This window comes from Glandiceps talaboti, chromosome 20 (genome assembly GCF_964340395.1).
Source record: "Glandiceps talaboti chromosome 20, keGlaTala1.1, whole genome shotgun sequence".
Lineage (NCBI taxonomy): Eukaryota > Metazoa > Hemichordata > Enteropneusta > Spengelidae > Glandiceps > Glandiceps talaboti.
In genome coordinates this window covers 594,636-609,565 of record NC_135568.1, presented here as the reverse complement: position 1 = coordinate 609,565, position 14,930 = coordinate 594,636, and the positions used below count along the sequence as shown (strand labels likewise).

At 36.8% G+C, this 14,930-nt stretch overlaps 1 protein-coding gene across 10 annotated transcripts in view; it reads right to left on the bottom strand.

Moving 5' to 3' along the window:
* Positions 1-2,518: 2,518 nt before the first annotated feature.
* LOC144450451 (homeobox protein Mohawk-like) overlaps positions 2,519-14,930 on the bottom strand; it is a 93,231-nt gene continuing 80,819 nt past the window's right edge. For all 10 annotated transcript variants that reach the window (XM_078141060.1, XM_078141055.1, XM_078141056.1 and 7 more), the window contains 3 exons: positions 12,523-12,894; positions 6,097-6,145; positions 2,519-5,480 (listed from right to left, as the gene is read on the bottom strand). In XM_078141060.1, the coding sequence (XP_077997186.1) occupies positions 5,360-5,480; positions 6,097-6,145; positions 12,523-12,894 (542 nt within the window). In that variant the 3' untranslated portion in view covers positions 2,519-5,359. The remainder of the gene's footprint in view (positions 5,481-6,096; positions 6,146-12,522; positions 12,895-14,930) is intronic.

The following is a 14,930-nucleotide window of genomic DNA, read 5'->3' as shown; positions in this document are numbered from 1 at the left end:
GGAATTGATCTAGGCCAAATTGTATGAAAACAGATCACAATGTAGCAATACTGTTTCAAATGGTCACCTCTATAGCCACCATATCTTGTACTGTTCTGGATTCTGGTCAAGTCCCAACCCATGATACAAGGAGTGCACCATTAGAATTCAAACAACCATGCAACCTGTGATTTGAACCAGTGCAACATATCTATAGAGTAATAACTCTGATAGAAATAATTTGATCTAGTGAAATGGATCTGAAAGTGTTTAGGAATAAATCACATCAGCAAGACATTAATTCAATATAAAACCAAATTTAAACTGAATGCCATCTGTAAGGGTATATAGTCTTGCAATTTCATGATTTATGCAAGAAATTTAGCTCTATACCGATGACACAGATAGACAGACAGAGACACACAGATTTTTCATCCCCTATTAATGTATCTCCTTCCTTACGAAAGGAAAGGAGCATTTATGATACTTTAGTCCGTAAGGTACGCTGTGATGAGATGCTATCATACATTGGTCAACCCAAAGCAACACAACATATCTTACAGTCTGTAGTAATATTCATGTCCAAATTTAAATACTGTTTACAGGAATGTTCATTGCAGATTCTTCATCATTGCTAACTCTTAAATCTATACAGCCCACAGAACTTTTGACAAACTTGTCACTATCCAAACGCTGTATCATCTAAATTTAAATACAGGAATGTTCATTGCAGTCTTCATCATTGCTAACTTTTAAACCCCACAGAACTTATGACAAACTTGTCAATATCCAAACACTGTATTGATGTTGACTCCTGTTTGTCTCCCTTCAAAAATTCAGAAATCTTTTACACAAAACAGTTCAATCATTTTAATTGGCTCATTTCTGCTAGTCGTTAATAAAACTGTATTAAAATGGCCATGTGGATGAGGATTAGGTATTTATTTTGTATTTTAATTTATAAAACATTTTTATCAATTCCTACAAAATCAATCTGAAACAACATATGACAAGTCCTTGCTTGTAACTCAAAATATAAATAAATGTGTAAACTTTCACATTATTTTAATAGCTTTTGGCAATGTATTGAGTTATAAAGACAGACTTGGTCTACACCCTTGATGTTCATGATGACAGGGGTATGGCTAGCTGCAATATTGTAGCGATAGTTTAAGGTGTTTTTTTTCTGTTTTGAGATTTTTGTATTCGGTTGTTTAACCGCGAAACAATGCGGTTAATCGACGGAACGAAAAAAGCTCAAAAACAAAATAACTCAAAATAAAAACTTACCCTAAAATTATTGCAAGAAGCGTGTATATAATTATTGCAGCTAGCATACGTGCTCTTTGTCCGTCCCTTTTATTTCTTTGATCGAACTGTATTGACAAAACAACTTTCCTAGCCATATTTGGAAAGCACATGCTAGTCCTGGCTGCTTGCAGACGGAGGAAGTCAGGACTTTAATCCGACAATGTGACTGTCCCTTCCTAGTAGTTGTCTGGCCCGTCTGGGCAGTCAGAATCTCCGTCTGCAAGCAGGACGAACGATAACCACACACAGCTGTACTCCGCCTGCACGGATACCAGACAACCAGGTGAGAACTGTTTTGCTTTGAGACTTACCTTTTTATCGTCAGTCGAGATAACATCTACTTTTCGTCCTCCTGTTCACCACTAAATTCAAACAACACGACATTTGCATGCACCATGTTAATTGGATCCATCAGCATCTTCTGAGAGTCCGACAACACGTTATTTGGTGCTCGCGGTTTGTCTTCCCAAAGTTATGAGTTTGGATTAATTTCTGTGATGTCCCATCCTTTCAAATTCGTTTTGCGTTTGCAGACGGCAGAATTTAAGTGTAAATGTAAGTTCGTTCACTTCAGACTTTACAGGAACATTACTGTCTGCCGTGGCCTAGCCTGAATGTGTTCGTGCGTTATTTCTTTTCTCAAGTAAACACTTTTCCTGTAAACTGAGCGAGATGATTGACGTGGTATCAGTGACATAACATTGGTCATCACACAATTTATTTAATTAAAAATAAGTTTTTATATATGGTATACGTGGAGAAAACACCTCTTATTCTATCGAAAGAGAGCGACATCTGATTCTACGCTACGTACAAATGGTAACTTTTGCGACACTAGGGGGCGCAATTTGTTATATGAAAACCGTTGGGCTTTTTACCAGTCCATGGGTTCAGGCCTCCAGGGTGCTCCTTTCTCGCAAACAAGAGCTGGCATTTCTTTTCTTCCGCGACATTGCGACAGACATCCACGAAATATACATTTGAGAATAGCCTGTTTACTATGCTGTCGAGATACATCGTTAGCTCATCGCACCTCCTAGTATTCCCGAGGGCTTGAAGGTACGACCTGCTAACTATGTATCTCGACAGCACAGTAAACAGGATAATTTGAGAGGAGAGGAGTAGATATGAAGATGGTTCTAGTACTTCTATATACATATTAAGATAAAAGTCTTCAACGCTGAGCCAATTTTGTATTTATAATTTTTTTCTTTTATTTACAGCAACATCTTAAGAAAGAGTAGAAAGATAAAACTTCTTTATTCATAGGCACTATAAGGAACGGTCACCATTGCCAGTGAATTTATCTTGTATCTTTTGACATTGACATTGATATCGACAAAATTTGTCAATCGGCTTCTGTTTTTAAACAAAGTGTTTGGTGTTTTTTCTTAAAGCCCCAAATAAAATAACTAGAACAAAATACTTTTCCTACTGTAATAAAAGTTGGGAGGACAGCAATTCAATCCTCCCAAAAGTACTATTTTCCCTGTCAAAAAATCGTCCATCCCCATGTTAATGTGGATAGTTTGTAAGATACGACATGTAGGATGTTGGTACAGTTGCAGACTATCACACGGAAACTTGACTCTAAAATGTCCCCACTAGCGTTCTTTTAACTTTCTAGACAGTACATAGTAAGCGCATGAGTATTTACGATGTCTATCAGGTGTACCTGCATGCATATTTACTATCAGGTTCACACCTGAACATATTTCAAAACAAAAGATTTTCTGATGTACGCCGCCTGTAGGTTGGTTGTATTCAAAGCTCGGCCATGGACGATACCACTTGTTTTAGCGGGTAAAACAACAGTAGTATTACGGCAGAGAAACAGTACAAAATGTACTAAAAGTTAGAGCTCGTGTGTAGTCCAGTACTCACCACTGGCTGCTCATTCCGTCGAGTGTCCCCTTGGAGCTTTCAGCGATATGAATTTGCGTCTAGACAGTACTGCACCGTAGCAATTCTTAAAGCAGTACTGGAAGTTTGGCGGAGCGATGCTAGATCAGTAAGTTATTTGAAATTTGACATTTTCACTGGAGTTTCCCGTTCCTTTTTGTGCCAACTTTTTTTCTGTATCATGCGGAGAAGGGTCACCTGGACCAACATACATGCTAACGTGCTTTTCTAAGCTATGCTAAGTGATGTCAATGTCTACATTCTTATTCAAATGTCAAAGTTCAAAGATCATGGAAATATATTCAATTCCTCACAGGAAATGTATTTTCCACAGTAATCCGCTGACTATTGGTTTGCAACGAATGTCGGGTAACGAACGACCAGTCGTACTATCACCCGAAAGCTGATAAAGTCTAAACAAACAAAAAATATCTTCAGAACATTTAAACATCGTACTTTTTCATGCATTTTTACTTTTAAAATATTGACCAAATAAGCCTCGCTAAAAGCGATTGTCCCTCCCTAAATCTTGATACATTGGCAACTGATAAAAATATATCAGCAAACAACAACAAAAATCGATAAAAAATATACAGAAATTTGAAGCTGAATCGAAGTACATATAATCGTAAAATACCATGGTATTTCAGAATTTTTGACACGTGACATGCTTATGGCACACAGAACAAGCCTTCATAGAACACAATATCCACAACTGGTATGTTGCATGGCAAAGTTATCGTACAAATTTGTGTCTTCAAAATGTATTGACCAATTTGCTATTTGACCTTGAACATGGAGGTCAAAGTCAATATGGTGTGGTATCGGCAGTGATCACTCCCGAAACAACAAAATCGAAAAAAAACACCGACACTAGCTCTGAAGGAAGGAAATAGATCCTCGGTAATTAAGGAAATCGAGCCGTATTCACCACATCAGATTTAAATCAGATTTGGGCCAACGATACAAAATTGTTCGAAAGTTCTTATCAAATATTGGTGAATTGTAGACTGACTATCGACAAAATAGACTGACTTACATGTAAAGAGGCGCGAATATACATGATAATAAGGGCTGTAGTATGCAACATAAAATATCCTTTTTAGACAATATAGATTCATGCTCTGTAGAGAGCTAGAGCGCCACCAACGATTACATTTTACATTCAATTGAACACCACGTGCTCGTCTTTAAGAATCAGCTGCTATCTCGACGTCACTTGTGGAAACACATTTGAAACGGTCTTAAGTTTCGTAAAAATGCAAATCTTTCTGTTTTGGCTTTAAGTCAATCTGTGTCCAAAATTCCACGGTATTTTAGAAAAACCTGTATCAAACTGTTCAATAAAAAAAACTTAACCGCAAGACAACAAATAGTTTCAGTTTTAAAATAAAATGACAAGGATGCCTACCTTGTTCTACAACATGAACTTTAAACTCGGATTAATTAAATTTGTCTTACACAAAATATTACGACTTTCAATCAAAGTAAAACGTACGAAGTAGGACTACCAAAGTCTTCAAAAAATTGTTGCAAATCCACGCATCGATCTATAGTAGAACGGGAGGGTAGTTGTTGGCAATATCGCCCCCACGCGAGCACTTTTAACATGTTCTTCGCATACTGTATTTAGTGTCGCTTGGGAAACGTGAATATCCTAGTATGTGTAGCCAAGGACTGTAGTCAACAATTTAAAGGCACTGGTGAGATTTATACAAATACCGCAACCATTGTCAGCAAGGTGAGGACATCTCAAAATTGTTCATGATTGGCATTACAGCAATGGTTTTCCTCTAATAAATCACTGTCTAAAAGGAATGAAATGCTGACTTCACTGAGTACCAATCAAGGTTTTTCTGTTTCATCATCAAGAGTATGGTAACAAATCCAAGAAAATTATCCGAGAGCAAGAGAAAATCCCACGTTTACAAGAACGTTTTCAATGTCACATACTTCAGCTTCTGTTCGTCATTTATGCGTTCTGGCGTAGGTTCCATAACTTGTTAAGCTTATTTAACGCTATGTCCAATCTTTGACTTTTCAATTTGGCGGCGCCCTCAACGATACACATCGGGCCTGTTATTACCATTTGTTTTTTGTTGTTGTCGTCAATGATGATCACAATCTCTTTCTTGTTGTTCAAGTCACGTGGTGTATGGGAACAGTTTCAATGAGTTGCTACACACGTTGATGTTTTTGATTGCATCTGTTTTCGTTTTAATCTGGCCATATGGGTCAAAGCCATGGCAGCGTTGATTTCCTTCCAGTACGTCTCGTCTGTTTGTTTACTGTAGAAAAAGACAAGAACAGTAACAATTGTTATGCAGGTAACGTAGGTGATAGAACTAGAGAGAGGACAGAGCAGGGGGGTAGAGAGATAGAGAAACAGACAAGTGGACACACATACATGTGGACAAACAGGCAGATTGACTGACTAACAGACAGACAGACAGACAGACAGACAGACAGACAGACAGACACATACATACATACATACATACATACATACATACATACATACATACATACATACATACATACATACATACATACATACATACATACATACACACACACACACAGGCAGATGGAAGGACGGACAGACAGGTAGGTAGACAAACAGACAGACTGACTTTAAGCAGAAACGGGAAGAGGGAACCTTAAAACTCCAGGAGGGCACGAGAGGAGGGGAAGATTGGCTGAGTAATCGGAGATACACACAAACACCTGGTATTTGTTTTGTCAGTATGTTTGATGAGTACAAATCAATGACGTCACGTCTGAAGAATAACGTAATGGTTTACAAATAGATACAGCGACAAACAATACATCTCCCAGGAATACAACGATTAACTAGTATAATGCCATAATCACGTCCTTGAATGTATGATGCAATTTACTCACCTATCCCAATGAATATTTACGTCAGGAAAAGTAAACTCTGCTTGGAAATCTAAAATAAAACATAAAGACAGAAGGTTTATGATCAGAGCAAGTTTCGTTTTGTGACTATTGGAGGCCATGTACATCAAAGTCAACAATCCGTCACTTAATGCCAATTTAGGTAAATACGACATTCCACCAATCTACATACAGTGACATCATCACAGAAGGTGGACAGTTAGCTGTACATAAACTGAAAAGTATGTTCACACCTGAATTTACATATATTGAAGCACCTACTCAACACCTCCAGTAAATTTGGATCATTCTGTCAGATTCAGTTAGACACTGAAGAAGGACAAGTGATTTGTTTGAAACATGTTTGTTTCTCAATCAGAAGTGGAAGAAGAAAACTTGTGTGTGATTCAGTTTTGTGCTTTGAAGACAAATACCGTTATTACTTAAATGAGCATTTTGGTATGGGAGAACTTTAATTTACTGGAATATTTTTGTAAGTGATCGACTATTTCCCTCCAAAAATGGAACAAATTATCGTTATAGCAAAATTCTCCTTTATTTTCGCCTTAACTTCTAAAGACAGATGTAATCTTACAATTGATGTTAAAGAATTGGTTAACAGTTATTATATACTTTTTAAAAAACGTCAAACGTTAAAAGTGTGGTTTTTCTCACGTCTAGCAGTGAAAAGGGGTCAGAGACCACATTCTATTCTAAATATGTGCCGATGTTGGTGTAACCGAATTGTTGGCCGAATTACATCACATAATTTACATGTCCTAAAATCTCTCACGAAAAGAGAGAATTGTATGCAATTTGGAACAAGAGTCACGTCACACCCATACCAAGATTACATACATACATACATACATACATACATACATACATACATACATACATACATACATACATACATACATACATGCATGCATGCATGCATGCATGCGCGCACACGCACGCACGCACGCACGCACGCACGCACACACACACACACACACATACATACATACATACATACATACATACATACATACATACATACATACATACATACATACATACATACATACATACATACATACATACATACATACATACATACATACATACATACATATACTCACACAATGTTATCCTTTCTTTCATTATTCGTATCACCTTCTCATAATCCCATACCAGCTAAATATATAACATTAAGCACACCCCTCTTGATACAATCGTCAATGTTTCGAACTGATCGCCCCGGCATTTTTATTGAAATGAAAAATTCCTGTTACGCAAATACCTATTGTAAGCGACGTAGACACAATTTACTTTTGTAGACATCTAGCATTTCGATCTGCTTTGGTTTGAAATCTCGCTAATACCCTCAAAATACACGCCTTTTATTTGCCAATTTCTCCTTTGTCTACGGTGCATGCCTATGAATACGGAGTTACAAATCAAGGCAAGGGTACTTGTACTGACTTGATTCGGATAAACAAAACTTTGATATACCCAGTCTACATAGCGCCAATGCCATTTTTTCTACAATTTTTTCCCTCGAAAATATTATCGTGGAATGAACGGATATTAGTTGAAAAAAATGCCCAAACACTGTTTCATTAAATTTCTTTTAAATCACATACATGGGGTATAAAACAATATAAATATACACTTTGGCTAAAGTAGTGTTTTTCTGTGTGCAATGTTATACTCATTTACCGGTTGACAAAGAAAAGTCCTTGAAATTTACAAGATATGTACACTTCTATTGAGACTGAGAAATTGACATTAGTAAGGTAAAGTGACGAGCCCTAGGGCGTGGGTTCGTTGACCCTCGTACACTTGTAACTTTTCTGTCTACACACATACGTGCTTTGACTGCTAACTATGTTGGGATCCAGGACCTATTATTTGATAGATTCCTTGCTACCTAGATTCAAGTGATCGACGACTTTGCAATTTAGAAAAACAATAAAATTAACAAAGAAAAGTAGAGGGCATCTAAAAACATGGCACCCAGTCCGGTGGCCATCGACATGATGCCCTTTGCAAACGCCCCCCCCCCCCACCATGACATTTGTTAGTTCGTTATAAAGAAGAAAAAGGTAGATATATATTGTGTAACCATGGTAATATCAAATTAAACTATTAAAATGAAATTCAACAGCACACGAACGGCAATAAGTACACCGTCGTTTCTGTACAACGCGTAAACACATAATTGGCGGCGCTTTTCAAAAAAAATGTGGACAAATTTGAGAGAATAATTATCAATACCCTGGTGACGTAAGTTTATATTTCGAAGGGAATGCATTGCTTGTGTAAAGTACGAGCAATATTTTGGCAAACATCCTACTGGGGAGTAGGCCTATTACACTTCTCGAGAGGTTACGTTCCATTGATGTCAACCAGAAAAGAATTGACATTCGATCGGTTACCAGTCGCTGTGAAGGGTGTCACAAAAACCCTCAGAGTTCCGAAGCAGGTGCATTTTAGTACATTGACATTTTTAGAACGAGCAATTTTAAGTCATTGTGTCGTTGTCAAATATACCATAACTTTGAAGCGCCAGTCAGTCGAACGAAACACACTTTGCGAATACACAAATAGCTGGTGTACTATCAGGCGTCTGAATTGAGACGTAGTAACTGCATGACAAAACGCCAGGCCATACACCTTGCCAGAAACCCTACACACCTAATGTACTCAAATAACAGCAACTCTTCAACATTGTGAAAACCTATACAATTGAAAACATAGTTTGGTTTTTACATCCTTCTCTGATATTGATCGATGGGTACTTGGTCGCGCTATTTAATAACAAAACAAGCCTGTACGTATAGCACTCAGCATAATTGGTTCTAATTCATCCGCGTTATCAGACCACATTGCTTTGTGTTCTACCGTCCCATCTCAAGATAAGATCTCGCCAGACAAGGTCCCTGTTGAATTCCATTCGGACCACGGCTCGTATTCACTCAAACCTCGGACATAGTCCGTTGTTTACCCATAAACGAACACTCGGATATAGTCGGTTATTTACTCAGCGAAAACCCAGGCCAGTCTAGTTGAGCACACCTCACTCAAACCCTCAGATCACTCAGTCTGTCGTCATTCAAGACGAAACATAGACACAGACACATACACATACACAGACACAGACACAGACACAGACACACACACACACACATACATACATACATACATACATACATACATACATACATACATACATACATACATACATACATACATACATACATACATACATACATACATACAAACACACACACACACACTTTAGGAGAGAATATGTACAGCTAAAACATGGCGTGTTCGCTAGAAACCTTTGTGACATATTGCATTTACGATCAATGCATGATAGCTAACTCGATATATAACACTCTTACTGCGAAATGAACGAATATAAACAAAACTGACTTCCATTACAACCATGCTGTGTTCCGTTATAAATGTGACATTATATCTACCAAATAAACAAAAACCCGAATTCCTCAAATGATTAGCTTTGACCGTTTGATAAACACTGTATGTATTGCGTAGTCTTCTTGTGAACGCTATCCATTTTCGTTGTAACATATAGGTACATTTCAAATATATTGTAGTAATAATGTTGATGTGTATAGTTAGATAAACCAACAAAGAAAGTATATACGGATCATCCTGGTTTACTTCTTGAACACTTCAACAACTTTATATCTTTTCAACCAACCTTTTATTTTCACCAGAAAGCAAACATAATCACATCCATACATTGTCAAACCATTCATACCTAACACAATAAAAGAAGTCCTTTTCGACCAATTAAAGTTTATAATCGAATAAAACAGATGTATCTATAAGCTTACGAATAGTGACGTCAAAGATATTTGCATAAGTAATTTGCATAACAATGTTAGTTGTTTTTTCCTCTACTTTCTCTAAAGGCCCAGGAGAATATATGTGTCTGGAATTCAAAATATATGGGAATTGCTACCAATACATACCATAACAGTTGACAGGCGTTGGTTAGTGCGGTTACGTGCCACACCATGTAAAGGGTTTATTGCATGGAAACATAAAGGGTTTTGCCGTTTTTATATAGACACACAGAATGTCTGATGGAATGACCGACAGGCATCGTTACTTGTGAAGAGGCAAACAGATTTAATGAATCATAAATAGAAACAAGACTGTTGTGAGTGTGTCAATGGAGGTATTCCATTCACTATATATACGACGGCGTCGATATGAACAATCACATAAACATTCAGTTCACTGTATGGTAGGACTCAAGTAGAGAGACTGACTTCCTATTTACAATTCACTCATCAACTATTTTATTTGACATTTTCAGCTGTTACTACCAAACCAGAGTGACTACAGAGTTATAATTAGACAGTGCGATTTTTTTACCTCTCATACAACTTGTTTTGATTACAAATTGCATACAACAAAATACATACACTGACTGCGCAAAAAAAAACATATTAAAATGATAATTCTTAATTTCACTGTGAACACAAATCAATATCATTGTCAGATGAAACAAAGAAGATTCAAACAAGAAACTGTTTATTTGTGTTCACAGTGAGATAAAATGTAATATTTCATGTACGTGATGTTACTAGTCTTTGATTGTCCCTGCATTTTGTCTGTATTTGACGGTAACAAAAAAAAACGCTGTGTGAGACCATTCTCGCAAACCAGAGTTATTATTTCTACCACTACATTCCTGTGGGAGGCTCGTTAAGAACGTTGCCGTAAAACAGGTCGTGGTTTGCGACGATGTGTGAGACGTACAAGCTTAGGCATCACGCCGCCTAATTCAAACTCTATAGTCTCTCTGGTTTGGTAGTAAAATACAAATAAGTAGACACCTCTATTGTCACTCTGGTTTGGTAGTTCCTGTATCTTATGGTTTGCTATGGTTTGTCATGTCTTATTACATGTATTTTCTTCGATTACATGTCGTCATCTGTTCGCTAATATCATAATGTCATGAACGATCTGCAAATGCGCACACAATGATATACAACTCGATCATTGTCCAGGAGGGGTAGGGTGGGGGTATTTGTGAATATTACCTTATCATCTTTATTATAATTTTGGTTCGAACTAAGGGGAAGTATGTATTGTTGCATTTTAAAACATTTTAAATTATTTGTTACTTTGTTTAGATCTTCCATGTCTTTATTTTGAATAAGTTGAAAGAGATTTAGAGAACCTTGTCAAGACATAAACAAATTTCAATAGAGTATATGATGTAGTATTAGCCGTACCAACATGCACACCGACACGTCTTCGCCTGCCTTCGCCCCTGCCCCTCAGATAGCATGTAACATGTTCTCACAGTTCATACATTGTACATGTATTTCCAGAGGTAAAGTAGTACATGTATATGATAGATGCAGAACAGTAGTAGTCAAATGACCTACTGTTGCTAGGTAACAGTTTATGGAGCGAATCACATGAATTACTCGCATCAGTGGTGGTGGAGAATATGTAATGGTAAAAAGAGTGATCGTTCCTTGCACAACACTACTAATTCAACCTTTTTACATGCAATTTCTTGCATGTTTATACACATACAAGTACAGGAGATGTCATGTAGTAGCACGTTATAACATTCCTAGTGCTTTGTTGAATCTGGGAGGTGACTGTACTGATAACTTTCGCTTCACATATACTTTATACAGGCTTGAGACATAACAAGTTCAGGGGTAATAATAACCCATGATCTGACCGCAACAATTCTGAAGTCTTGTTTTCAGTAGTCTTATGAGTGAAAATGGTTTAAAGGTCTTATGTGATGTTAATGTTGTGTTGTGTTGTATTGCGCTGTGTTGTGTTGTGTTGTTTTGTGTTGTGTTGTGTTTTACACTTTGCATGATTTCCAAGATCACCAATTCCATTGTGACAGCCCTTCTGGGTTTGTGCGATCAAATATCTGTAAAATACTAAATGCTAGATTGTGCAACCATTCTGAAGTCTGTATTTCACAAAACCGTTTATACGGTTTATGTATGTATGTATGTATGCATGTATGTATGTATGTATGTATGTATGTATGTATGTATGTATGTATGTATGTATGTATGTATGTATGTATGTATGTATGTGTGTTGTGTTGTGTTGTGTTGTGTTGTGTTGTGTTGTGTATTTTCTTCATGTACAGAGGCAAGGTTTAGGGCAACTATTACTCAGCAAGTCGCCGACTGGTATATGTTTCTTACTGTCAATAATGACTTATTTGGTAAAATTTACTGATATGGGTAAGGCAAGCATTGCACAAAGTGTTTTAATTCGTCTTTTCCACATACACCACCACTGTGCCTAATAGTTCCAGGCTATGAAAACCTAGTCAGTCTAAACGTTGGACACACAGACCAAACTTTGTTTGTGAGCCTAAATTGAATAAATTAGTAAGGTTGAAATACTTACCATCAAAAACCCCGTGTTGATGTTCTCCTTCAGTTGACGATGTATCATTGGGTGAGGCAGACATCTCCTCGTAGTCATGGGAACTAAGTGAGCCAGATTTTTTCTTCCTTGAAACTCCCCTATCATTATTTGATTGATTTGTTGGCTGACAATGATGCGTAAAAGAGTCATTTAGATATCGTTGTAAGATTGTGTTTTTGTATTTTGGCGGCGACGTCGTATCGTCCGCATTTTCAGTCATTTCGGTGTCATGGTATGCCGAGTGTTCGCTTTCCGATGACAGTGATGGGGAAGGAGGTCTATTACCGGAAGAGCTTTGGTCGCTATTCTGTCTGGTTTCGTCATCCCTGTGCGATGTATCGTCTTCTAAGTCTGATGGAAAGAGGAAATATAAACTTTAAACCAATCATATTTCATATCGGAAAGAAGTGAAACACACGAACTCCTCAGGTTGCAGCGTCACGCACTTAGTTCATACATGTCCAATGCAAACCAAATACAGTCCGACATATTACGATCACACACTAATCTAACACAACACACACACTTCACAGGCTCATTTCAGTCGTGTTTTACGACGAACATGTGTTCTATTTCCGTTTTGCGATTGTGTAAACCGTGGGGCGACAAGACTGGAAGAGAGAATATATTTTAATCTACCGGCATTTATGAGATAAGCGACCTCGACACGTACACCACAACAATGGTATCTGTTCGTTCTTGTTATTATTATTTTTTCCAGCCTTTTGTGTTTAAGCATCAAACTACTAGTGTCACTTTTATTTTCCGTTCTACTATAATCTGCTCCAATCTACTAGATTCTATTGTACTATTCTTGTTCGTATCATGTAAGGTCATCTTCTGTTCTCCGCTATTCTGCTTGATTCTATGCTATCATATTCTATTCTATCATATTCTATGTTATCATATTCTATTCTATTCTATTCTATTCTATTCTATTCTATTCTATTCTGTCATATTCTATCCTATCTGAGTGCAAGGTAGATGAATAGATATATATTTATATTGAACACTCAAATTAAAATCTCTGATATCACGGCCATATACAAATGTACATATGTACAAATCGTTTGGCATACATGGTTACATATAAACGTAGGGGTCTGAGATGTAATAGTAGTTTATAGTGTAATAATCGATGTCAATAAACGTACACCAACTTTCAGGTAAAAAATATATATACTAATACAAAAATAATAAGAATATCATTGGATGAACATGTCATAAGTTGTTGATAGTCACTGATACACTTACATATTAAACTAATGGGAGAGTGAGTGAGTGAGTTGTTGTTGTTTCTTTATTCCTCCTCAAAGAGAAGAGTTACAACTCAGTTCACAAATTTACATATAATAAACCCAAAAGTGAGTGAGTGAGTGAGTGAGTGAGTGAGTGAGTGAGTGAGTGAGTGAGTGAGTGAGTGAGTGAGAGAGTGAGTGAGTGGTGAGTGTCAGTCAGTCAGTCAGTCAGTGACTGAGTCAGTGACGAAGTGACTGAGTGACTTTAACACTTATTCTTAGATAGATATTCTGATAGAAAGTGTGTTAGAGAGAAATGAGTAAAATACTAAAATATAGATTGTAACATATGCCAAATAACTAACATATAATGTATGAAGACTACAGAACAAAGCCTGAAATAATACCTAAATGAACAAACCCTTCGACTATACTATACGAATAGGTATAGGTAGTATTTTCATACAGTATATATAAAATACTACAACTGTTGTTAGAAGACCTTGGCACCGTCTCTCCACTTTGGAAGTGTTCGTAAACACTTACTTACACACTGGCTAATCATACACTAGGACAATGGCAATAATAGTTAATATATTGTATTTTTAGTATTTAGTATTTTGTTTCCTTTATGTCTATTTACTTTTACAAGGTTATGTCAACATAACTGGCAACAACCTTGATGTGAATTGAGAACACATGTAGTACTTATTTACCCACAATTGTTGTATATATTTAGTCTCTTAGTGCGTCTGACAAAACATACATGTAATTGTAAACGAACAACAATTGTATGCATTGTTCCAAGTACAAGCTTTCTGATTGGATGATAAGTAAGATTACGAAATTGAGGTTTCTGGTCAGACGCTATTCTCCTTTTTGACGTAATGACTGAACAAAGCTGTGACGATATTGGGTTCAACCCTGTTTCCATGGGAACAGCTGTCTATTTACTAACCTAACATAGCAGCCACTCACTCTATGTATATCGAGAATATTGGACGTTGACCAATGATTAATTACAGATGACATGCAAACTGCAACTCGGAGTATTTTTCTTTTTCTAGTTTTTCTTCTAATTTCTATCGATTTTTTTTTATTGAAAATTCCACCTAATGTGATGTATGTCAATCTATGTATGTGTTCTAT